At 42.9% G+C, this 26,837-nt stretch overlaps 2 protein-coding genes across 2 annotated transcripts in view; both read right to left on the bottom strand.

Annotated features, from left to right (window-relative positions):
- The window catches only part of gstt1a (glutathione S-transferase theta 1a), a 308,697-nt gene that overhangs the window by 62,488 nt on the left and 219,372 nt on the right, over window positions 1-26,837 (bottom strand). The gene's annotated exons all lie outside the window — the stretch shown is intronic.
- Window positions 6,830-26,837, bottom strand: part of LOC308295417 (homer protein homolog 1-like) — a gene marked incomplete at both ends in the record, with an annotated part of 39,292 nt that continues 19,284 nt past the window's right edge. The window contains 4 exons of the mRNA XM_080738471.1: window positions 6,830-7,021; window positions 8,816-8,896; window positions 9,678-9,788; window positions 11,176-11,332. Of these exons, the coding sequence (XP_080594597.1) occupies window positions 6,830-7,021; window positions 8,816-8,896; window positions 9,678-9,788; window positions 11,176-11,332 (541 nt within the window). The remainder of the gene's footprint in view (window positions 7,022-8,815; window positions 8,897-9,677; window positions 9,789-11,175; window positions 11,333-26,837) is intronic.

Consider the following 26,837-nt stretch of genomic DNA (forward strand, 5'->3'; position numbering starts at 1 on the left):
TTGTAGATCTGCAATTTTTTGAAAAAAGTCGTGAAAATGTGTGCATATCTTTGAATATATGTATTTTCAAAGCGAACGTTTGTAAATCAAATTCTGCTTCTGGGGGGGTCCCTGGAACTAGATATTTTGAGATGCGGGTCCGTGGCCAAATACATATCATTTTGGGGTTCCTTCACATGAAAAGGTTTGAGAACCACTGACATAGTAGTCTCTCAAGAACAGACTAACTGAGCTCCAGTTAAGTGAAAAGGACCTTTTCTTTGACGATGGCTGGCCAGATTGCTGACATAGAAACATAGGTTTATTCAAAAAACCTTAGAAGGATTCAAAAGACACTTATAGAATCGGGTCAAAATTCAAATTTTCACGATATAAAAAAAAATAGCAGATCTACAAGCTTGTATATCTGCTATTTTTCAATAGTTAAAGCATAAAATAATGATACACCGGCCTGTTATATGTGTAATATATATATATATATATGTATATACATATATTTGTGTATAAAAGACTAGAAACTGAGGACAGGTCTGTGTGTTCACCCTGAAAGAGTGAGTATAATGTGGACAGTCATGGAGATGTGTTGGTTAACAACACTTAATGATGACACCCTGAGCCTTACACAGTGTACCACTATGACCACACACACACACACACACACACACACACACACACACACACACACACACACACACACACACACACACACACACACCAAAAAGGTTCTATAGTGACCCCGAAAAAGGATCCACGTGGGACCAATTTTAGTTATGAAAAGAAAAATAATAATAAAAATAATAAAGGCCAAAAAGAAATTAAAAAAAATAAAAAACATGTACGGTCATGTAGATCCATACACATACAGGGGTTGACACTAAGGTCTCAGAGGCACTTGCCAGAAAAGTAAATTGTCCATAGTAAAATGGTAGGCAAGATTTTAATTGCTGCTCAATTTAACGCTGATTTCTTTACCTTCTGGGGCTGTGTTCCAAATCCAAATACCAAATAGCTATGATTGAATATGTCTGTGGTTTCACATGTTATTTTATATTTTTAGCAACAGTAAAAACAGCACATTATAGGTAAAACAGTGCTCTTATTTTACAGTCCAGAAGACAGCCCTCTGGCCACGTTCAGGTGTTTAGACATGGATACTGTATTAGTCCGGGAAAAATGGGGGTGAACGTGGATTCGCCTGTAAAAGTTTTTTTCTCAACTGATTCTTGTAGCTTGGGGTCACCTCTTAAGGATTCAAGAGGATGACCAGTGATATCCATTGAGCATTTTTTATTATTAACCCCTTAATGCCTGAAACATGGGCTCCCATTGACTTTCTATACAGGAGGAAAATACCCAGAAAAAGATTATTTTTCGGCGTATTTAAGGAGGATCTGAGGGGTCTAACTAGGGGTTTGTCATGATGCTGAATCCATTGCAGGCATTTGTTTTGCACAAAAAACATTCCGTGGGCTAGAAATAGCCTCAGAAAACAATACACGTATGGGTGAGTATTCATGTTAGTCGGAGGCCTTAGGGTTTTTTTTCTCGTGCTAATCAGTCTAAAAGTGCAAAATTTTGCACAGATGTAGCTCAGGGCATGCTCTAATGATTTAGCTAGGTCGGCGACCTTCGGGGTCACCACAACACCAACAAAACTCTGAAAAGTGATGACTCATCACTTTTCATCACTAAAGTCGATGGGAGCCCAACTTGATTTGGCCGCTGTGGCGACCCCGAATGTCGCAGTCTCGGGCGCCCTAGCTAAATCATTAGAGCAAGCCCTGAGCTACATCTGTGCAAAATTTTGCACTTTTAGACTGATTAGCACAAGAAAAAAAAACCCTAAGGCCTCCGACTAACATGAATACTCACCCATACGTGTATTGTTTTCTGAGGCTATTTCTAGCCCACGGAATGTTTTTTGTGCAAAACAAATGCCTGCAATGGATTCAGCATCATGACAAACCCCTAGTTAGACCCCTCAGATCCTCCTTAAATACCCCGAAAAATAATCTTTTTCTGGGTATTTTCCTCCTGTATAGAAAGTCAATGGGAGCCCATGTTTCAGGCATTAAGGGGTTAATAATAAAAAATGCTCAATGGATATCACTGGTCATCCTCTTGAATCCTTAAGAGGTGACCCCAAGCTACAAGAATCAGTTGAGAAAAAAACTTTTACCGACGAAACCACGTTCAGCCAAAAATCACCGTTTTTTTCCCGGACTATATCTGGTGTTGTGTTTATAGACGGTTGCGCCCACTCTCAAATGAGCACTTGCCCGGTCGGGCAACCTGAAAGCAAACTTCACCTGCCCCAAAGTTTTATTTACCTTGCCGGGGGAAGGTGGGCAAGCCTTAGTGTCAATGCCTGCACATATGATGTGAAACGTATATATTTTCTCAGTCTGGGGAACCCTTTTCAGTTCACATAGAACCTTTCTTTGAGTTTAAGAGTGCGCTTTTTTATAGGACTGCCACAAAGGTCAAAGGTCCACAGTAGTCCACTTACTGTCAGCCAGGTCAGGGGTCAACTGGGAAGTGTTTCACCTATCTGTAAGTCCGCTGAGTCGAGTACCTGATAGCTAGACAGATAGACAGGTGGACAGATGGACAGGTGGACAGATAGACAGATAGATAGATAGTAGGGGTCTTCAACATTTTCAGGCCAAGGACCCCTTAGTTGAGAGAGAGAGATGAAGCAGGGACCCCCACAACCTGTTCATAGATTCCACATAGTTTCATTGTTTGACAGCACAATCATCAGTATATTTTGGATTCATGTCAATTTGTGTTTTCAGATATTGAACCACTTGAACTGCCAATACTTAATAAAGTTGACCTTTCACTCTGTACTTAGTCTGCTCTTTTCCCCCTCTACACCAAAGCTCTTGGTGTAAAGGGGACGCCTCTCAGCGCCTCGAAGATAGATCTGCTATTTTTGGCTAAAGTTCTCAGAATAAGGACACTAGGGTTCAAGTGGTTAATATAAAAAAGGAGAAAAGTTTCTATGATTTGGAAGACCCCCTATAGTGATTCTGAGGACATCCTGTTGAAGACCCTTGAAATAGATAGATAGATAGATAGATAGATAGATAGATAGATAGATAGATAGATAGATAGATAGATAGATAGATAGAGATGGATGGATGTTGCCCAGAACATGTCTGGTATTGCTGCGTGTGTGTGTCTGTGTGTTAGTGCGTGTGTGTGTGCGCGAGTGTACGGTACGTGTGCGTGATGTGCGTGCGTGTGCGTATGTGCGTGTGTGTGGGTCATGTCCACAAAAAGGGTCTCTCTCTCTCTCTCTCTCTCTCTCGCCACACAGATACATACATACACATTATATATATATATATATATTATATTATATTATATACAAATGTCTCTCCTCTTCCACGTGCTCTAAAGGCACGCGTACATACAGTGTTCGTCTGGAGCTTCAGGCCTTGTTCGCTAACGCCCCACACACGCAGTATGGCAGGAAGACGGGTCAGTTCGCTGTGAGGTGGGAGCTGTTTGGACGCGGGAGGCCTCGCTCCCGTCATGACACAGCTTCTTCTGAACGCCAAGAGTGGAACTTTGGCCATAAGCTAGATGCACAATAGACCCAAACATTTTTAACTAAAATCTTTGCTTCTGGGGGTCCCTGGTAGGGATGGGACGATATGAAAATTTCATATCACCATTATTGTGACAAAAGAAATCGCGATTTACGATATTATCGCGATAATCAAAATCCATTATCCTGGGGCAGAACATTTGAACGCGACGCGTTGTGAGCTTGTAGAACGGCTATTTTTTGGCAAAGACATTTAATTGAGTGAAAAAAAAGACTGTATCAAGTATGTATATAGAGCAACGAAGTCATGACGTGACTCGCTCATCCCCCGGTTCCACGGAAGTAATTTCTCTATGGAGAATAACATTGAGTCATCTTAAAATCGTCTCATATAAGCATTGCGGTCCAAAAAGAAACAAACAGTCTTTGCGATATTGTCGGCAAGGTGGCACGGTATGGTTTATGATAGTCAGTCACTCATATTTGATAGTCTGTTTCTGGTGAAAACTTAACTAATTCGGCGACATTAGCGTTTTCTCACCATCAGTTGATTCTTCTTATCCATACGAGTCAAACCGCTCAGATAATTTGTTTATAATTGGAACACAGTTCTTGTATGACGCGATATGAAAAAGGTCTATGGGAATTCAGAATGGGGGAAGAAAACCGCGAACCAGGTAGGATGTGTAAATTACGTCACACTTCACTGCTCTATTATGAATACCTTTAACCAATTATAGAGGGTTTAAGTGGTACCGGATATGCAGCTCGGCAAATAAAAGGTGAATTGATCCCAGTGCATGACGGAGGACGATATCACGATAAATTAAATCTCCACGATACGATTATCGTGAGTGTTTTTTATCACGATAAACGATAATATCGCGCATCGTCCCATCCCTAGTCCCTGGAACTAAATCTTTTGAGATGGGGGTCCGCGGTCAAATACATATCACTTTGGGGGTCCTTGACATGACAATGTTTGTGAATCCACAGAAATTACGACTAAAACTAAATTACATTCTATTCAAAAGACTATGACTAAAACTAAATCCGAATTTGCTGTCAAAAACAACACTGGTCTATATTCTGCATCTAGCTTAAGGCCAAAAGACGGGGAGCATTCCACTCCTCACCTTCTGAACACACAACCATGAGATTTTAGGAGAAGGGGGGGGGGGGGGGGGGGCAGCATCATCGATGCCTATGGAAGATTAAATATGTCATTTAAATACTATATGTTCAATGTACAGTCATGATCAACCTTCTACTTGAAAAACAAAAAAGGTTATTAGTTCAGTTGTAAACAAAAACTCCATCTCCCAGCAGCCCCCAGTACATATTCGGGCTATACTGATGATGACGCCCGTTTGTAGCAGTGATGATGTCACTTATGCCGTCACTGGTTGGCTCAGAGCCAGCGGGTTTAGGTTCTTGTTTCCGTGTGGCAAGTCTGCCGTAATCCCAGCACGTAAAAAAACAGGACTCTGTTTCCCACAGAATTATCTGCACAGCGTGCCGCTGTCAGGTGAATCACTTTGGACGAGAAGAGAGCATCTGCTGTAGCTAGGAGAGCATATTTTCCGCGGGATTTTGGCAGCTTCGGCGCAGTTCTCTGAGTCTTGACGGCAATTATTGCCACGTGACTTCGGTCGTCCCCCTTGGGAGGGTGGCTTTTGTAGAGGGAAGGGGAGGTGCGGGCGTGTGCGCGTGTGTGTGTGTGTGTGTGTGTGTGTGTGAGAGAGAGAGAGATTCTGCCTGCAGCAGCAGTTCCCAGATTCAGACAGCAGGTGGCGACAAGGGACAGCTCTTCACAAACTGACCAACGACCAAAGCCCCCTCACCCACCAACCAACAGCCAAAGAGGCATATCGTCGTTGTCGGGGGAAAACCTTGTATGTCCAAAACCGTTTGTTTTGTATTTATCATTTTTAAAATGATTTAAACTAGTGAAAACAGCAGATCTACAAGCACACAACGCCTCGCACCACGAGGTGTTGTGTGCTTGTAGATCTGCTGTTTTCACTGCTTTTGTGCGACGGCCTTGTCTGATGAAGCAGTGCTTTACTTCGCGGAAAAACGTACACATTTGAAACTTGGAGATACGAGGTTTTGGCCCCGACAGTGACATTATGAAGGCCTAATGTATCAGACTGGAAAGATCAATTCGGCCGAGGTTACAGCAGCCGAACCAGCCAATCAGAAGTGGAGGACGTCCAATGCCATCGCGCTGAACTTTCAACTCTTTTGCCAAATCTATATAAGTGCCTTGGGGTGGTGAGTGGTGGCTGGCCCCCGGAAGCCTGGAAGTTTAGCTGCCCTCTTTGTGGCGGCAGTGGCTCAGGGGTAGAGAAACCGTCGTCGGAAAACACGGAGGGTTCCCGGATGGGTTCCCAGTTCGAATCCGGGCTCCCACAGAGTTAATGTTGAAGAGTCCTTGAGCAAGACTCCTGAACTCCCTAGTTGCTCCCGGTGAGCGGGTTGGTTGCCTTGCATGGTTTCCTCCGCCCTCTGTGTTATGAATGTGTGTGAATTTAACGCACAATCTGTGTTAAATTCAATATACAAATGCACCATTTACCATTTTATGGGACGGGTCAGTGCATCGGGCAGCAGAGAGGGGGGAGTAGTAGGGGGCAGTAGAACAGATTCGGCAGGGTGGTGGGGTTCTAACAAGGGAGGTTAATATATATGGCTCCGTCTTATCGAGTGGAGTGCGTTTGGCGGTAGGTAGGTAGGTAGGTAGCAGGGACGTGCTGGCCATTGGGAAAAGCGGGACAACTCCCGAACGGCCGGTTCATTCCCGGCCGGTCCAGGCCGGCCATTAGGAAAAAAATCTAAATAAAATTCTGCCTTCGTTCCATTTTGTGGGCAGTAAATCGTCACTGTCGGGCAGAAACCTCATATCTCCAAGTTTCAAATGTATGTTTTTTTTCGCAAAGCAAAGCCCTGCTTCATCATATAAGGCCGTTGCACAAAAGTAGTGAAAACAGCAGATCTACAAGCACACAACGCCTCGCAGCGCAAGGCGTTGTGTGCTTGTAGATCGGCTGTTTTCACTAGTTTAAATCGTTTTTTAAATGATAAATACAAAACAAACGGTTTTGGACATATAAGGTTTCCACCCGACAACGACGAAATATAACTAAAAAGAAAATGACGGCCTCTCCAACTCTTTTTCCCGGGCTGAATCAGGGGCCCAGCATGTCCCTGGTAGGTAGGTAGGTAGGTAGGTAGGTAGGTTCCAGCGGCCGCAGCGGTTGCGTGTCTCTAGCTGGCCTCCTCTATGAGGCGGGCCAGCGTGTCCCGGAGTTCCGTCAGCTCAAAGATCTTGCCGTCGAGCAGCTCCAGCAGCGTCCGCAGGCTCTTCCTGAAGCTCTCCTGCTCCTCCTGGTTCTCCTCCAGGCGCTGCTCCGCTCCCGTCAGCTGCTCCTCCAGCACCCTGCCACGAAGCTCCGTCTCCTGGGGAGAGAGAAGAAGACATCAGAAACACATACTTCCCACCAGGGCTGGATTAACACCTCAGAGGGCCCCTGGGCACTGAAGCACCATGGGGCCCCCGTGTTCGCGTAAAATATTTTGTAGGCATTATGTAGGTCCAATGTAACATCTGCAGCAGCAGTTGGCTCAGCGCGGCCCGGCGGAGTTTTAATCAGTGGACTTGACTTTCATGAGATATTGTACATTGTACTTAACACACAATCAGCACTTTTCAGCAGCATTCTCACAGCATTTGAATTGTTCCAGGGGGTGGTGGACATCATTTATTTCATTCTGATTTAAAAATTAAAATTAAAATTACCACCTTGGAGGGCCCTTGATGCCCAGGGGCCCCTGGGCACGTGCCCAAAGTGCCCATATGGTAGATCCGGGCCTGCTTCCCACAGATCATATTATTAAGCCCACCCAAGGAGAGTTAGAAAACATGACCAACTAGAAGCAGTGCTCTTCCGAGCACAGGTCTCCACCAGGCCACACAAATTTCCCTGTTATAGCGCCACCATGAGGCTGATTTGAGAAATTTGAAGTGGCATTTCTTCCTCTACCTAGCGGGAACGTAGCACGCCCAATGTCACCAAGATTGCACGCTGTGTTCATGATTTGAGGCATTTTGTTCAAAACGGAGCAATCCTGCAAACTTTGGAAGCCAATTGTAGCCAATCAGGATGGAATATGGAAAATCGGACGTATCCATGATGATCACATGACTGTAGAGATACTGTCTACCGATTTGTAGGATTTTTGGACAAAATAGTAGTGTACAGAAATGTGTTTTGCAAACATTTTTTGCAAAAACCTCATGGTGGCGCTAGAACAGGGCCATTTGAAAAATGTGGGACAGAGGTTCTGAATTGGCATCCAGGGAGTGTGTGTGCTCAGTTTGGCAGCGATCGGGCCAACGGCGCCGGAGATTAGCTGTACACAAACTCGGAGGACGGACGGACGCACGGACGGACGGACGGACTGACGGACGGACGGACGGACGGACGGACGGACGGACAGGGGCGAAAACATACTCTCCCCTTGCCTTCGGCTGGTGGAGACAATGATGAAAAAACTCCCATATCTGCTGGGTGAAGTAAAACAATGTGCGCAAACACAGCAGCAAGATCTGTGAGTTGCAGTGATAGGAGAAGGATATATCAAATGGAACCCAACCACCTTAAAGGGGAAGACCACCCATTTTCAATATTGAACTATGTCATTAATATACCTTAGAGGAGTTGTGTGGAAATAAACAAAAAGTTCCCCCTCTTCTGTGTTGCCTAGAACTGGAGGATTGATTTGGGGGTTTGTATTGCAAATTACAACTTGATGACATCACACATTGTACTTTACAATACAAACCCCAAAATCAATCTTCCAGTTCAAGGCAACACAGAAGAGGGGGAACTTTTTTTTAATTTCCACACAACTCCTCTAAGGTATATTAATGACATAGTTCAATATTGAAAATGGGTGGTATTCCCCTTTAAACACTACTGTATGCATCCCTGCATCAAGTAATCTTGAATCTCTGATTTAAAACGATACGATACAAAGCCAGAACGGTACGATATTTTGCTTTTGCAAACGATGATAGTAGATCACTGCAAATTAAAATAGATTTTTCGATTCAGTTACTATATCGTTACACCCCTATCGAATACCCTTCCAGTCTGAAGAGCAGATGACAGCTTCCTGTTCTCAACATTCATGGGGTGGAATTACAGACTCTCTGTAGCATCTGAAGATAGTGGAAGAAGAGATAATCACCTCCAGTTTCTGGGTCAGTGTGTCTTTCTGCTCCATCAAATCATTCACGTTTTCCAGTTCCTCTTTCAACCTCTCCATTTCCTGTAGGACACAACCACAAGCAGGTTTACTCTCCATTCATATCTGCATGTATTAGACAGGGGTTCCCAAACTTGTTTGTCTCAGGGCACCCCATAAATGTTTTTTTTTTTTTTTATCCGAGGCACCCCTACAATATAATTTTCACTCCCAGCACCTTATATTTATAACATATCGTCGTTGTCAGGTGGAAACCTTGTATTAATCGTTCGTTTTGTATTTATCATCTATAAAATGTACTAAACTAGTTTTGTGCGACGGTCATGTATGATGAAGCAGGGCAAAAGACATGAGGAGACACAAGGTTTCTGCCCGACAGTGAAGATATTTTAGTGATTATGTTGTGAGGAAAACGTTGAGATAATTGCCATTTTGGTTAGAACTGACTGAAAATAACTTTGTACTTCAAGTTTAATTTTTTTTCAAGAGTCCAAATATTATCAAATGATCTCGCGGCACCCCTGGACTGCCATCACGGCACCCCAGGGTGCCCCGTCACCCACTTTGAAAACCCCTGTATTAGACACTTTTACAGTTCAGTGTTTGGTATGGGTAAGGCACAGTATACTCAATGGAAGAAAGATAAAGTTACAAAACAATTATAGACTGTGTATGTTACGGCACACGGCTAGAGGAGTGGGCTTACACACACGCACGCACGCACGCACGCGCGCGCACACACACACACACACACACACACACACACACACACACACACACACACACACACACACACACACACACACACACACACACACACACACACACACACACACAAACCCACCTCCTCTTTGACCCTGAGCGTATTTTCCAGTTCCTCGATGGTTTGGTTGAGTTCAGTCTTCTGGGATTTGATCACAGGACTCTGGTTGCTCTGACATTCCAGTTCAGTCACCTACAGGAGGAACACACACATCAATATGGAACAAGCCTGCTATACAGTAGGCATGGGACGATATGAAAATGTCATATAAGAAATCACGATTTATTGCGGTATTCAAAATCCATTATCCTGGGGCGGAACATTTGTCAAAAAAATAGCAGATCTACAAGCTCACAACGCGTGACGCGTTGTGAGCTTGTAGATCGGCAATTTTTTGGCAAAGACATCTGATAGAGAGTGAAAAAAAGACATATATCAAGTACGTATATTATAAGTACCGGAAATGCAGCTTGGCAAATAAAAGGTGAATTGATCCCAGTGCATGACGGAGGACGATATCACGATGAATTAAATCTCCACAATACGATTATCGTGAGTGTTTTTTATCACGATAAACGATAATATCGCGTATCGTCCCATCCCTACTATACAGAACATGGATTTGTCATATCTTATTGTATTGTATCATATCATATCTTATCTTATCTTTTCTTTCTTATTAGAACTTTATTTTATGAGAGCTTTTTCTTATTAAACTTGGTGAGTCCTATTAAGATGCTTTTTAGCAAGCCCTGGCCAAGATAGCAGCAATTCCAAAGAAGGCTTGCAAACAAATAACAGATAGCAAATAACAGTATCAGTGTTTTATAACAAGGACACTGAAAGTGAATGGTATGTTAAGGAAGCAATTACAAACTCCAATTCACCAATAAAACCTTTATTTTCTATCCCTAGTCCTAATCGGGGACTTATTCTACGCATTTAGCCTGTTTCAGAGTTTAGAAAGGGCTAAACAGCTACTGTAGCAACGTACACGGAGTAGAAATAAGATACCCACAATTAGAATGGGGTGTTGAGGTGCTGTACATTTACTTCTATAATTTTTATCCATGATTTTGTAACCCATTTTTTCACCCAGTGCCAATTGCATAAACTATGTAATCCTGGGCTCTGCTCTCCCTCTGCCAACCTGGGGAGACAACGGACTGACCTCATGCTTCCTTCTATGCATGAGTAGCCCAAGTTGTTTTCTTTTCACCAGACAGTGGGGATTTCCCCAGTATGGACGTAGCGCGTGAAAGGAACACGTTATTCCAACCAGTTCCTTTCCCCTCCATCAAGCACCCCGGCTGGCCAGGGGGAGGCATTATAGGGACCAGGATTACTGCATGTTTTGTGAGGGTATCTACCCTAGGTGACACGGGGAGAACACGTGTGTAGCAACATTTTCATAAAATACCAAAGAAGTGTGCTTTCTGCGGAGACGCGCTTGACACAAGAGGTCTGACTTTGCCTCCCTTCCGCATCACGAGCCTAGCCGTGACGCCAGCCCTTGGGGGCGTCAACTTTGGTAACTATTTGACCAGTATCTCATCAACATGATACCGGTTTTCCTCACCCGTTTGTGTAGTCTCTCTGCTTCCTCCTGGTAGGCGGCTAGTTGTTGCTTCCACTGTTTGACGTTGGCTGTGGACTCCAGCAGGGCTGCCGTTAGCTTAGCGTTGTTCCCCTTCAGTGCCTCCAGCTCTGCCTCCCAGTGCTTGGTCATGGTGGGACTGGAACGCACACACACACACACACACACACACACACACACACACACACACACACACACACACACACACACACACACACACAAAACAACGTTTTTCAATGTCAAAAATAGTATATCGTCACTGTCTGGGCAAAAACTCAATTTTTGAGGTTTTTGATGTTTTGGCATAAATCAGGGCTATTGAGCACCCTTTACATCTGAGTGTTGGTTAAAATAATATTGAACCAATGGAAAGTGTTAAAAAGTGCTTGGGACAAAACTCTCTTTATTTCCATAAATATGTGCTATTGAACACCCTTTACGTCTGTGTGTTGGTTAAAATAAAAAAATACTCTGCTTTTGAGGTACTGATCCTGATATGCATCTACATTGAGTATGAGTCTTAAGAGGAGCATTAAAGTCTACATTAGAATTAAAGGAGGAACAATTCACCACTTTATTTGATGGACCACAAACACTATGAACTCTTGAGTACGGCTAATGCTAAGTTAATGATTGATATTACATCATTATTTCATAATTAACAGACATTATACACTAGTCTCGAAGGAAGAACAATCCACCACTTTATTTCAAGGGCCAAGAAAGGAACATGATGAACTCATGAGTAGCCTATGCATAATGAATGATGATTAAAATACTTACAGTAGCTTGTGTACTTGGGTTGGCTTTTGCTCAGTTGTACACTTACTTGAACTACTAAGAATTGTGTTTTAATACAGTGTTTCTCAAAGTGGATTCCATGTGGGTTCCTTTAGGAGGATCTAAATTGACCCATACAAGTCTGTAACTCTGACAGAATACAAATGGAACCAAATTAACCCAAACGGGTCCATTTGGTTCTATTTGTATACTGTCAGAGTTAAGGGAAGACCTTGGAATTTAGAAGTTTGAGAAACAATGTTTTAATACATTTCTCAGTGCTTATTCATTTCGAAAAGTCTATCATTTTGGCCATTGTCAGGCTGACTTTGTGTATCCCTTATCAATCCTAGAAGAGGGATATAAACAAGTCAGCCAAAGTCAGCCAACAATGGCCAAAATGATTATTATTTTGGCCATTGCCATTGTATTATTTTATCATTATCTTACGCTTTTTGTGGTCATTTTTGAATAGAAACACATATATGAATCTTTTATAAAATATTTTCGAAACATTATTTTTATTTTAGCATCCGTTTCTCAAGAAAGGTTGACTGTAGCTCCTTTAAGTAAATGTACTAGTGTTGTTTTTGACAGCAAATTTTGATTTAGTTTTTTTAGTCATAGTCTTTTGAATAAAATGTAATTTAGTTTTAGTCATAATTTAGTCACCTGAAATGTTTTAGTCTTAGTCTAATTTTAGTCGACTAAATATCATAAGATTTTAGGCGACTAAATCTACAGTTGATTTAGTCAGTTGATTTAGTCGCAGCGCGACGCGTTGTGAGCTTGTAGATCTGCTGTTTTCAGCACGCAACACCTGAGAGCAACCAAACATAAAATGACTGTCTTCTCCCCTAGTCCCTCCCTAACGTTTTAGTCTAGTTTTTATTTTGTTGACAAAATTGTCAATATATATTTAGTCTTAGTTTTAGTCATCACAGCTTAGTTTTTATTTCGTTTTTATTTCGTTTTCGTCAGTGAAAAAAACACAGTCGACAATCATTTTTCGTCATAGTTTTAGTCGACGAAATCAACACTGTTCATGTGTTATTCACCCAGAGCCATCCATGCATCCATCCATCCATTATCTAATCTATATCTCTGGTGATATCAATTTTAATTCCCATCCCTGGGGGCCCCGATGCTGCCAGCCCTGACCCTGTTGGAATCCAACTTTCCGAGGGGGGGTAAAAAGTACTTATGGATGCGTCTCTGCCTGGCTTTGATGTGTGAGCACTGCGGGAGCGGAGCGACGCGCTCTTACATAATCCCCACTCAGCCTGTCAGCGTGGAGAGAGACCTAAATGTTGTGGAGTGGAGCGCTGAATAGATAGCTCTCTCTCTCTCTCTCTCTCTCCAACCGTACGCCCACGCACGGTGCGGTAATTCCTCCAAGCAACACAGACAACCAGAGACTCGGATACGCGCACTGCACGCACGCACGCACACACGCATGCGCGCACGCACGGGATGGGACGATATGACAATTTCATATCGCGATTATTGTGACCAAAGGAATCACGATTTACGATATTGTCACGATAACCAAAATATCCCCAACAGCCATTATCCCGGGGCGGAACATTTGCCCAAAAATAGGCGATCTACAAGCTCACAACGTTGTGAGCTTGTATATCAGCTATGTTTTGGCAAAGACATTTTGTTGAGAGTGAAAAAAAATACCGTATAAGCACCTATATTATAAGTACCTTTTACCAATTACAGAGGGTTTAAGTGGTACCGGATATGCAGCTCGGCAAATAAAAGGTGAATTGATCCCAGTGCTTGACGGAGAACGACATCACGATGAATATAATCTCCGTGATACGATTATCGCGAGTGTTTCTTCATCACGATAAACAATAATATCGCTTATCGTCCCATCCCTAATGCACTCACACACACACACACGCACACACACACACACGCACACACTACACACTCGGATGAGATGCTTTAGCTTGCTCAAAGACAGACCAGGGTTTCCTCCTTATTACGACCTTGGAACAATGGCGCTACGTGTTAGCTAGTGTTCCTGTGGTTCTCTTGTGATGTTTCACTAGACTTCCCACTCTCTCAGCCAGAGAGGGACCCGCACGTCTAACTCACTCACGCTGAACTCCCACCATGCCTCCTTCTTCTTCTTACACAACCACCACGTCCCTACCAGCGCGTGTGTCTGTCTGTGGGTGTGCGTGTGTGTACAGAATGCGTGTCTCCCGTGTAGTGTGACGCATAGGCAGGAGATGACATTTCATCCTACACAGTACACACACGCGTGCCGTAACAGTGCACACATGCACACACATGCTCTCCCCGAGACATGCCGCTCTGCTAGCGTAGTACGGTATAAACCACACGCGGCAGCAACACAGAGCAAGGAGAGAGCGCAGGAGAGAGACCGGCACGGACGGACGAACACGGACGCAGAGAGAGAAACGAAGAGAAAGTTGTGTGTTTTTACAATGAGAGAGTCCACCCGTGATGCCACAGAACAACAGACGTGAAGTCAAGACACGCAGGGAGGGAGAGCTCAGAAAGGTACGCTAGCTGGTAAGTTACTTGTTACAGAAGACGTTTTGTTACGGCTTAAAACAGTGTTTCTCAAACTTATACATTTCAAGGTCTCCCCTTAACTCTGACAGAGTCCAAATGGAACCAAATGGACCTGTTAGGGTTCATTTGGTTCCATTTGTACACTGTCAGCGTTACAGACTTGCATGGGTCAAATTAGAATCCCCTAAAAAAATGTCATTATAGTGCTAGTACGGGGCCTTAAGGGGAGCTCATTTCGTGCAAATCAGTCTAAAAGCGCCAAATTTGAATCATGACTTTTCACAGTTTTGTGGGCATTTTGTGGGACCATTTTTAGCCCAAAGAATGTTTTTTGTGTAAAACAATTGCTTGGATTCAGAATGATCACAAACCCCTAGTTAGACCCCTCACATCCTACTTAAAGCATTTTTTTTCGGTGTATTTTCCTCCTGTATAGAAAGTCGATGGGAGCCCAACTTCATTTGGCCGTTGTGGTGACCCCGAAGGTTGCAAACTCGGGCACCCTAGCTATATCATTAGAGCAAGCCCTGGGCTACATCTGTGCAAAGATTGGCGCTTTTAGACTGCTTTGCACGAAATGCGCATTTCTCCCCTTAAGGCCCCGCACTACTAGCTTGTTTGCTAAGTTTGTTTGAGTGTATTATATTAAAATGTATTGCAAACTACTCACTCATACACTTGCATGTGTAGAATGTTGGGTTCTTTTCTACTCCTTTATCCCTACATAATTAATGACCAAGAAGGTATTAATTATTGATAATAATTCTACTGTTTGGATGAACCGGAACAACATTTGTTTACTTACAATTAATATGTTTTACTCTGCTTTGCACTCTAATTTCTTTATGTTGAATGATTTCATAAATACTCCATTATTGTTCTTTGTCTGTTTTATCAAACGACAACCACAGATTGCTAAAAGATATCCTGACTTGAACACGTGACTTCGCTGAGACCATACTCTTTATAGCGCAATAGTCAACCATGAACAGGGAGTGCAGAGAATGCTAGAGAGGCAGGGGCTGAAATTTCGAAAATGGCCTTTTGGTGAAAACATCGAAACTAGCAGACCTCCAAGCTCACAACGCACACGTTGTGAGCTTAGAGGTAGGCTATCTTCGATGCTTGATTTCTACACATTTCTTGATTTCAACATACTGTAAGATGCTGCATTCAAGTTCAGGATGCTGCCTTCAGCTATGGCATGGAAACGGGGCATTTGGCATTTCTTTCACCCTAGTGAAAACTGCATTCATGGTCGGGAGAGGACACTTTTTACAGACAGATAAAAGGGCAGGGGCTCGAGCCCCGTTTGATGTCTATGTGTGCACATGCCTGACCATGAATGTTTTTATTTGTATCCTAGTCTGGAGCCTTCACACACAACTGTGTTTTATTGCTGAATAAAAAGCAAACTTTGTGCGCTGTGCTTTTTACAGATTTTTCAACGACATTCTGTTGTTGTTCAATTCCCTTTCCCCGGGTCAATAAAACCTCTGACACGTCAAAAATATAACTAACTGTAAAATATTGAGATGATTTTTTTTACAATCTACTGTACTCCTAGGTTATATAAAATTTAGGCCTAGAATTATTGAATGCTTTAACCAGTGAAAAATAGCAGATATACAGCACAGTGCGGCACCGAGTGCCGCGCTGCGAGCTTGTAGATCTGCTATCTTTGAAAAAGTCGTGAAAATGTGTGCAAATCTTTTAATTTTCAAAGCGAACGTTTGTAACTCAAATTTTGCTTCTGGGTGGTCCCTGGAACTAAATATTTTGAGATGGGGGTCCGTGGCCAAATAAATATCATTTTGGGGGTCCTTCACATGAAAAGGTTTGAGAAACACTGATATAGTAGTCTCTCAAGAACAGACTAACTGAGCTCCATTTAAGTGAAAAGGACCTTTTCTTTGAAGATGGCTGGCCAGATTGCTGACATAGAAACATAAGGTTTTTAAAAAAAAACCTTAGAAGGATTCAAAAGACACTTATAGAATCGGGTCAAAATTCAAATTTTCACAATATTTCAAAAACAGCAGATCTACAAGCTCGCAGCGCGGCACTCGGTATATCTGCTATTTTTCAATAGTTAAAGCATAAAATAATGAGACGCAATAATGTGTACCCGTTCTGAATGGGTTAAGAGTTGTGCCTTTCCTTATTTCACACTTTGCTGCATTGCTATCAGAGTGGAACCCAGAGAGCATGTAAAAAATGTACTTAAAATTAAATACGTTCTAATCATCACACGCTGAGCACAACATGGTACCGCAGGTAAGCCTTCCTGACTCACTGCCACACAGGCAGGGGTGTCGCACCAAATTCCGGGCCCCGGGTACAAGGATTTACTGCAATCATTTTGTGCTTCAACTATTGAAAAATAGTAGATATACAAGCTCACAGCACGGCACCGAGACGACTGCGAGCTTGTAGATCTGCTATTTTTAATTTTTTGAAAGTCTTTGAATATTTCAAATCCTTCGAAGTTCTTTTTTTAAACCTACGTTTCTATGTCAGTGGTTCTCAAGCTTGAGCTTGTATATCTGCTATTTTTCAATAGTTAAAGTATAAAAAAATTACGGCCCCTCCACCTTGGGCCTGATAGTAACTCAGTCCCACTTTTCCCCCCCTTGCGACGTCCCTGACTGTAGGTAAGCCTTCCTGACACACGCGGTGGTGGTGAGCTGTGGCAACAGCAGGGCAACGCGACAGGGTGCGTGGCACTGTGACCTATGACAGCGGTTCCCACACCTTTACTGGACCAGGCCCCGCTTGGAAGTCTCAAAATGTAGCAATAAACCACAAGAGACATGTGGTTACCTGGTATTTTATAACGGCTGTGAGGCGTGGTGAGAGACGCGAAGCAGAGTGTCTCCAACCCTCTCAGCCGTTAAAAAGCACAGGTAACCACATGGCTTGCGTGGCTTATTGCTTTTCTAAACGGTTACACTATGGCAACATGAAAGATCATAGATTAGACATGTACCAATTAAAACTGTGATTCACTGATAATTCACTACAAGATCTGCAAGAAAGTAGATCCAGCTACAAGAAAGTATAGTTCCCAGCTTTTTTGCCAACAACACAGGTGCAGATAATTGGTGCACTGTGGAAAGAAATAACGCACCTGGGTTTGACATAAAGTGATTCAAGGTGTGGATTATAGTCTCATATACCACAGCAATTAAAGGGAAACCAGCCAATCAGAATCAAGGAATGGAACTAGCCGTTTTAGAAGTGTGCATTTTCTGAGCATGTTTATGCTGAGAAACCCCCTATGATCAATCAAGCATGTTTATTTTTACGATTAATCAATCAATTGTGTTCCGGCGGTGATCAATGGAACTGACGTAGTATATGGGTATCACAATGAAAACTCATTTTTCACAGAAAATAAATACCATAAATAAAATCGTGTTTAAGTGTTTAACCCATTTAGGCCTAGATTGATTTAATGCTTTAACCATTGAAAAAAAAAAGCAGATATACAAGCTCACAGCTGCGGGCTTGTAGATCTGCTATTTTTGAAAAATGAATAAATGAATATATATTTTTTAAAAGCAAACATTTGTAACTCAAATATTTGCTTCTGGGTGATTGGGGGTCCACGGCCAAATACATGTAATTTTGGGGGTCCTTGACATGAAAAATCCCTCACAGCCCACAGGTTGGGACTCAACCAGAAGGGCACGCTCCAAGAACAGAACAAACGAAGACGCCTCCAAAACTCTTTCAAACCCTCGCCTCCCATCACAGCGTCATCCATACAGTACAGTATGTGTCACTCTGCCTCCCTCTTCCCTCTCTCTGTGTGTCTGTCTGTCTGTCTGTCTGTCTGTCTGCTTTCTACCCACACATCATGTGTGCCTACACGGCTCCACACAGCACGCTGATGGGGGATTCACTATGGAGACGGGAGGAGGAGGAGGAGAGAAAATAACTCGGCGAGACCAACGCAAAACGCCTGGGCACATATACTGTATGACAACCGCAAAGACCTCTCTTTTCTTTTCTTTTCTTTTCTTTTCTTTTCTTTTCTTTTCACTTTCCCCTCCTCTCCACACCTCTCACTCCTTTACCCAAAAACCATCCAAATAAAACGACAGAGAAAGTACTGCAGCCTGTTTTTTATTCCTATTATTCTGTACGAAAATCAACTCAATAAAGCAAAACGTTACACCATTACACCATCTCTCAGAGACCATGCGTGCGAGCACGTGCGTGTGTGCATTCTTTTGTACGTTTGTGCGTGCATGAGTGCATGCGTGCGTGTGTGTTGGAGACAGTTCACTGGAGTGGGAGGCAAATAAAGGCAGCTTCAGTACCGTATATGAACGACACACGTGTACCGTTGTCTCTCTGTCACCCCTCACACAGCTATCAGAGTTTGTGTGGGCGTGTTAATGTGTAGGACTGTGGATACGAGAGAAAGAGAGGGCTTGAAGTTGGAGAACATCCGAGCGGTCTACGGTAACTACCAGCATCTTCTTATTATGCATGTAATTGGGGGAAAAAAAGCTGTGGCAGTGAGCGCTGTTTAGAGAGCATCCTCACACTCAAGAGTAGGGATGGGACGATATGAACATTTCATATCCCGATTATTGTGACAAAAGAAAGCTCGATTTACGATATTATCGCGATAATCAAAATCCATTATGCCTGGGCGGAACATTTGCCAAAAAATAGCAGATCTACAAGCTCACAACGCGTCGCAATAAGACGCGTTGTGAGCTTGTAGATCAGCAATTTTTTTGGCAAAGACATTTGATAGAGAATGAAAAAAAGTATGTAAAGTCTTTTACGAATTATAGAGGGTTTAAGTGGTACGCAGCTCAGCAAATAAAAGGTGAATTGATCCCAGTGAATGACGGAGGAAGATATTGCGATAAATTAAATCTCCACGATACGATTATCGTGAGTGTTTTTTTTTATTATCACGATACACGATAATATCACTTATCGTCCCATCCCTACTCAAGAGTATCCTGGAGCTCAGAGTGGCCTCATGCTAACCAGTGTTAACCCGTTTAGACCGGGGATTATTTGATACTTTAGCCAGAGCCTTGTAATACAGAGTCACACCACCTCTGTTCACTTCATCCATGGGCCAGGTCTTCTACAGCCTAAACTCCACCCCTTTGAAAAAACAAGGGGTGGAGTAAAAAAAAAACATAGGTATCTGTACGGATAATCTGAAGGGGAGAGCACTGTACACATCTATTGGCGAATGGGAAGTTTACAGAAAAATGCATCGGAGTCTATGAGGGTAAAGTGACATTTCGAGTTACACAAACTCTCTATGAAAAACAGCAGATAGCCTATACAAGCTCACAGTGCGGCACCGAGGGCAACGCCACAAGCTTGTAGCTTGTGCAAATATTAGCGGGGGTCGGTGGCCAAATGCATATAATTCCAGGGGGTCCTTGACATGAAAATGTTTGAGAACCACTGAAACGTGCAGGGTTTTTTTTTTTCTCCAAAAACCTTAGAAGGATTTAGAAGACACTTCTAGAATCGGGTCCAAAATATTCAAAGACTCGCACAAATTCACAAGTTTCACGATTTTTCAAAAATAGCAGATCTACAAGCTCGCAGAGCGGCACTCGGTGCCGCGCTGTGAGCTTGTATATCTGCTATTTTTTCGATAGTTAAAGCATAAAATGATGCGTTCCCGGTTTTCATGTCTTAATGCCACAGAGAGACGACCCCCTCAGCGCCCACGCTCGCTGCATTAATTGACACACCAGCAGCCTGCTAGTGGGAGTTCTCTGACAGCAGATATATATATATATATACAGTATATTGGAACAGCCTTCAAACAGGTCACCATGTGGCAGAGCATAATAAATATACCCATATAATATATACCAATATGCCTGTGTATAGAGCAGGGGTTCCCAAACTTTTTTTGTATCAGCACCTTATATTTAAAGCATATCGTCGTTGTCGGGTGGAAACCTTGTATTTTTCATCTATAAAATGTACTAAACTAGTGAAAACAGCAGATCTACAAGCACACAACGCCTCGCATCGTGAGGTCTCAGGGCACCCCATGAATATTGTTTTAATCCGAGGCACCCCTACATTATAATTTTCACTCCCAGCACCTTATATTTAGAGCGTATCGTCGTTGTCGGGTGGAAACCTTGTATGTCCAAAACCGTTCGTTTTGTATTCATCATCTATAAAATGTACTAAACTAGTGAAAACAGAAGATCTACAAGCACACAACGCCTCGCATCGCGATGCGGCATGTGCTTGTAGATCGGCTGTTTTCACTAGTTTTGTGCGACAGTCTTGTATGATGAAGCAAGGCTTTGAAACTTGGCGATACAAGGTTTCTGCCCGACAGTGATGATGTTTTAGTGATTATGTTGTGAGGAAAACATTGAGATAATAGCCATTTTGGTTAGAAATGACTGAAAATAACTGTGTACTTCAAGTTTAAAATGATACTAAATATTTTTTCAAGTGTCCAATTAAATCCAAAATGAAATTAACTCGCGGCACCCCTGGACTGCCGTCACGGCACCCCAGGGTGCCCCGTCACCCACTTTGAAAACCCCTGGGCTACAGTGTGTGCGGCGGCTGCTTCCTGGTCTTTTAACTCATACAGTGCCGCCGGCCACAAGGGGCGCTAGAGTGCCAGAAATGTCTCTATAGACCTTCGCTCTAGCTTCCGTCGACACTGTCCCAAGTGCCTTGGGATTTCACTCCCGCCAATGCTATGGGTGACGAGAGGAGGAAGCTAGCTGACACGTAGCCAAAATGCTAACCCATTTAGAAGCCCGATCTAAAGCTATTTCAGTCGCAAAAAACTTTTTCTTTGGGTCTGGGAACACAATCCGGAGAAAATCCTGTCTAAAGATGTGATTTATTATTGGAGTGGGCGGCGCGATGCAGCCGTTAGCGCGACTACGGCCCGTGTATGGCCGAGTGTTGGCCTGGACCATGGATGGACGTTTAGACCGGGGCTTCGTTGAGGCCTCCGATTAAATAATTAATTTTATTAAATATCCCGAACTAGTTCGGGATAGGCACCCTGGAATACGTCGCGCCGCCAACAGTATATATTGAGTTTTTTTTGGGGGGCTCTAAACTTTATTTTAAACCATTTTCAATGGAATAAATCGTCGGACCATCTAGCGTCTCTCGTTGGCTAGCGCTGGACGAGCAAGGACCACCCACGTTGCTCCAAGCAGCTCGGGGTAAGTAAAATAGCAAATAAAATATTGTATTGGATTGAAATAAGGCCGAACTTGTTCGGGATAGGCACTTATAGGGTTAAAGGACTATTAATTAATGGGATCAACTTTGACCAAAAGAAATGCACATGCAGTCCTGTTTCGTTGTTAGAGTTTCATGAATAATTTGCATACTTAAATGATTGACATTTGGAGGATTCCCCCGGTAACACAATGAACTGTGGGTAATTAATTCCTTTGCCAAAGCCTGCATCAATACTGACTTGGGCGGGGCCCAAGCCCTCACTGACTTTACCCATTTGAATTGGATACCTGTATACGGTATACTGTATAGGCTACAGTAACATAGGCTATACCTACTATAAATACTGTATGTATCCGATACAGTATACATATAGATTTCCCTCTCTCTCACACACACACACACACACACACACACACACACACACACACACACACACACACTGTATAGCCTATTATGTATATCGTCACTGTCGGGCAGAAACCTCGTATCTCCAAGTTTCACATTTGAACGTTTTTTTGTAAGGTAAAGCCCTGCTTCATCCCATAAGGCTGTCGCACAGGACTAGTGAAAACAGCAGATCTACAAGCACACAACGCCTCGTGGTGCGACGTTACATCCCATGTAATGCAGCAATCGCCAAAAACAGACGATGATACATGAAAGTGATTGATTGACATCTTTAATTAGTAAGAAGTGGTAGAAGGTCATACAGTTACGTTAGTATAGAATAAAATAGAAAGTTATGTTATTTATTTAAAATCCACCGTCCGTACTTTTCATGTGCATCCATCCCCCAATAAGTGTACGTGCGTTTGTGTGTGTGTATGCGTTTGTGCATGTGTGTGCTTGTGCGTGTGTGTGTGTGTGGGTGGCTTCCATGCAGGGGTGTCGCACCAAATTCTGTGCCCCTGGGCACAAGGATTCACTGTGGGGCCCCTGTGCTTTAACTATTGAAAAATAGCAGATATACAAGCTCACAGCTATTTTTGAAAAATCATGAAAATCTTTGAATATTTCAAATCCTTCCATGTTTTTTTGAAAAACCCTATGTTTCGATGTCAGTGGAGCTCAAACCTTTTCATGTGAAGGACCCCCAAAATGGTATGTATTTGGCCACGGAACCCCATCTCAAAATATTGAGTTCCAGGGACCCCCCCCCCCAGAAGCAAAATTTGAGTTACAAATGTTCGCCTTATACAAATACATACATTCAAAGATTTGCACTACATTTTCACGACTTGAGCTTGTATATCTGCTATTTTTCAATAGCTAAAGTATAAAATAATGAAGGCCCCTCCACCACCACCTTGGGCCCTAGTAACTCAGTCCCACTTTCCTACCCCCTTGTGACGCCCCTGCTTCCGTGTGTGTTTCTAAGTTCACGTTGAGGGTGTAAGTGACTCATGCACAGCTTCTTTCTCTCCCCCTCTATCCCCCCCCCCCCCCTCTCTCTCTCTCTCTCTCCCTCTCTCCCTCCCCTCTCTCTCTCCGCCTCCCACTAACCACTAACTCCAGGATCTTATATAAGTGTTACATAAAACGCTGAATCAACCTTTTGGGCCGACGAGCTATCCTCTAAACGGCGCTCACCTCCTCGTCACACAGGAGTCCCAGAAACATTTTCACGCCGCACTCTGACCTCTCTACAAACAGGGCCGTGCTGGCCATTGGGAAAAGCGGGACAACTCCCGAATGGCCGGTTCATTCCCGGCCGGTCCAAGCCGGCCATTAGGAAAAAAATTAAAATAAAATGTCGGCCTTCGTTCCATTTTGGGGGCTGGGCGGCCAACAAAGTAAATCGTCACTGTCGGGCAGAAAACCTCGTATCTCCAAGTTTGAAATTTGTAATTTTTTTCGGAAAGCAAAGCCCGGCTTCATCATACAAGGCCGTCGCACAAAAGTAGTGAAAACAGCCGATCTACAAGCACACAACGCCTCGCGGTGCGAGGCGTTGTGTGCTTGTAGATCGGCTGTTTTCACTAGTTTAAATCATTTTTAAAATGATAAATACAAAACAAACGGTTTTGGACATACAAGGTTTCCGCCCACTGGCTCGTCACTTGTCATGAACTGAAATGGCAAAGTAGCAGCAGCAGCGCTACAGAGAGAGATCTCTCTCTATAGCGTGCAATGAGGGCCTCTTCAACTCTTTTTCCCGGGCTGAATCAGGGGCCCAGCACGTCCCTGCTTACAAACACCTGTTTGACATCGCCACCGTTCGACATGCAACATCAATTCTCAGTGGTCACAAATCAAACACTATAATCAGGTGCTGCGTGTGTATATATAAAGACGCATGGGCGGCAGGAATGCAAAGTACGCGTTCTAAGAAACTAAGAATGTAACTGTACACGCGTTGGCACCGAATCGTTTCGGTACGGGGCGTTCGGTTCGGTATAGGGTTGGCTGCGACCCGATGGAATGCCCCGGGAAACATGAAATATGTTTTGCGTGCAGAACTTCGATTCCCACCCGAGTTCACTGTGTGTGTCTGTGTGTCTGTGTGTCTGTGTGTGTGTGTGTGTGTGTGTGTGTGTGTGTGTGTGTGTGTGTGTGTGTGTGTGTGTGTGTGTGTGTGTGTGTGAGGGAGAGAGGGAGAGAGAGAGAGAGGGAGTGAGAGAGTGAGAGAGAGAATGCACCCTCTCTTCTATACTCAAAGTTAAAATGTAACATCAGCCGGTGGTGTGAACTGTGATAAATGGCTATTTTACTATACAATAGTATATGTTGGATGCAACTAAACCATTCATTTACATTTAAAAAAATAAAAATATATGATCAAATCTGAAAATGAAATTTGGTGAGATTGTATTACTTACTATACAAAAAACAACAACAAAAAAACAAGGTAGGTGCCAAATCAAAATGTGCGTGCACCAATATACCCTTAAAATGACCAGGTGTTGCATGCTGGGTAATGTAGTGTAGTCACCCTGATAATACATCACATGATACACAATACACACAATCAGGAGCAAGCAAGATTAAATACACATGGCTTAAAACTCTTTAGTAAAGACCAATTAGTGCACTGTAAAAAAAAAAAAGTGAAAAAGAAAATACCAGGGGTGTAACGATACACAGGTCTTTTTTCTTTTTTACTCTAAAAAAAAGCGGTGCATTTGAAACTACATTGCAGTGCATATACATCATGGGGTGATCACTGCTTGCCTCCTGTGAATTGTTTTATTTTTATTTGTGTTTATTTTCTTTTTATTTCGTTGCTGAGTGAGGTCAGCAGACAAAGTGAGGTGAGTGAGAGGAAAAACCCTAGGTGAAATCTGCCAATCTCAACAGGAAATATCAGTACATTTTAATAGCGATACAATATGCATCACGATACATGGTTGACGATACGATACATGGATGATATTGGTTCATTCATGGCATTCATTCATTCATTCATCCATTTAGAGCAGTGATGGCTGAGTGGTTAGTGTCCATACCTAGGACTCCGGAGGCCCCAGAGGTCGCAGGTACGATCCCCTGCTCCAGCTATCACTGCTCCCCTCTCCCCCGCGCTCCTTGTGAGCATCACTGCGTTCAGCTGGGTTAAGCTGAAGAAAAAAAGCAGCTGGGTTGGGCTGCGATATCTGAATTTCCCTCGTGGGATGAGTAGGCATTTCATATTCATGGCGATACGATACGATTCAATGATTTAAAATCGATAGAGTATATTTAGCAAAGAAATCAAATCTGTGTGAAACGTGTGAAAAATCTATTATTATGGATATAAATAAGTAAACGCTGTGATTCTCTAGCAAATACATGGTCATTATATTTCAACACATATGGACAAACCCGCACCTTGACATGAACACAGAGATTACACACATGTATCGATAGACCAAGAGTAGCTATATGGAATGGAAAAGTAATTAGACCGATACCAATTATCTGCATTTTAAAACGATATGATACAAAGCCCAAACGGTACGATATTTTGCTTTTGCATATCAATATAGATCAGAGGTCTTCAACGTTTTCAGGCCAAGGACCCCTTAGCTGAGAGAGAGATGAAGCAGGGACCCCCAGATTCCATATACTGTAGTTTCAGCGTTTGACAGCACAATCATCAGTGTATTTTGGATTCATCTCAATTTGTGTTATCAGATATGTAACCACATGAACCGTCAATACTTAATAAACTTGACCTTTCACCCTGTACTTAGTCTGCTCTTTTTCCCCTCTGCACCAAACCTCTTTGCCGAAAATAGCCGATCCACAAGCTCACAACTCCTCGCAGCGCGGCTATTTTCGTCTAAAGTTGTTCAAGTGGTTAATATAAAAAAATGATAAAAAAGTTTCTATCAAACAAAGATTTGAAGGACCCCCTGTAGTAACTCTGAGGACCCCCTAGGGGTCCCGGACCCCCTGTTGAAGACCCCTGTAGTAGATCATTGCAAATTAAAATGGATTTTTCAATTCAGTTACTATATCGTTACACCCCTAGTAAAAAAAAACTACAGTATTAGTGCACTGTAAGAAAGAAAAAAACATGAAAAGAATAGGTCCATCAGCAGCACAACGAAATTAACCCTGCAAAAGTCTTTTCATTCCTGAGAAGCAACTGGCAGTCAGTCTGGCATCTGTTTTTACTGCATGGTCCTTGTCAAGTGAACTGTATTTATCAGCATGAACGTCACAGAACGTCATTCCAAAAAACCTTCCAGGCAAAATCCTGTTTCTCAGTGTTTCTGGTCCCCATCTGATAGCCATCATTTACCGGAGGTACACTCGCATAAAACAAGGTTTCATGTGGAACCAAAAAAAAAAGGCTTGATAGAACACGAAGGACACTATTTTGATTATCTTAAAGGGGAATACCACCCATTTTCAATATTTAACTATGTCATTAATATACCTTAGAGGAGTTGTGTGGAAATAAAAAAAAAAGTTCCCCCCCTTCTGTGTTGCCTAGAACTGGAGGATTGATTTTGGGGTTTGTATTGTAAAGTACAATGTGTGATGTTATCAAGTTGTAATTTGCAATACAAACCCCAAAATCAATCCTCCAGTTCTAGGTAACACAGAAGAGGGGGAACTTTTTTTTATTTCCACACAACTCCTCT

This window comes from Nannobrachium achirus, assembly GCF_963921795.1.
Source record: "Nannobrachium achirus genome assembly, chromosome: 12".
NCBI lineage: Eukaryota > Metazoa > Chordata > Actinopteri > Myctophiformes > Myctophidae > Nannobrachium > Nannobrachium achirus.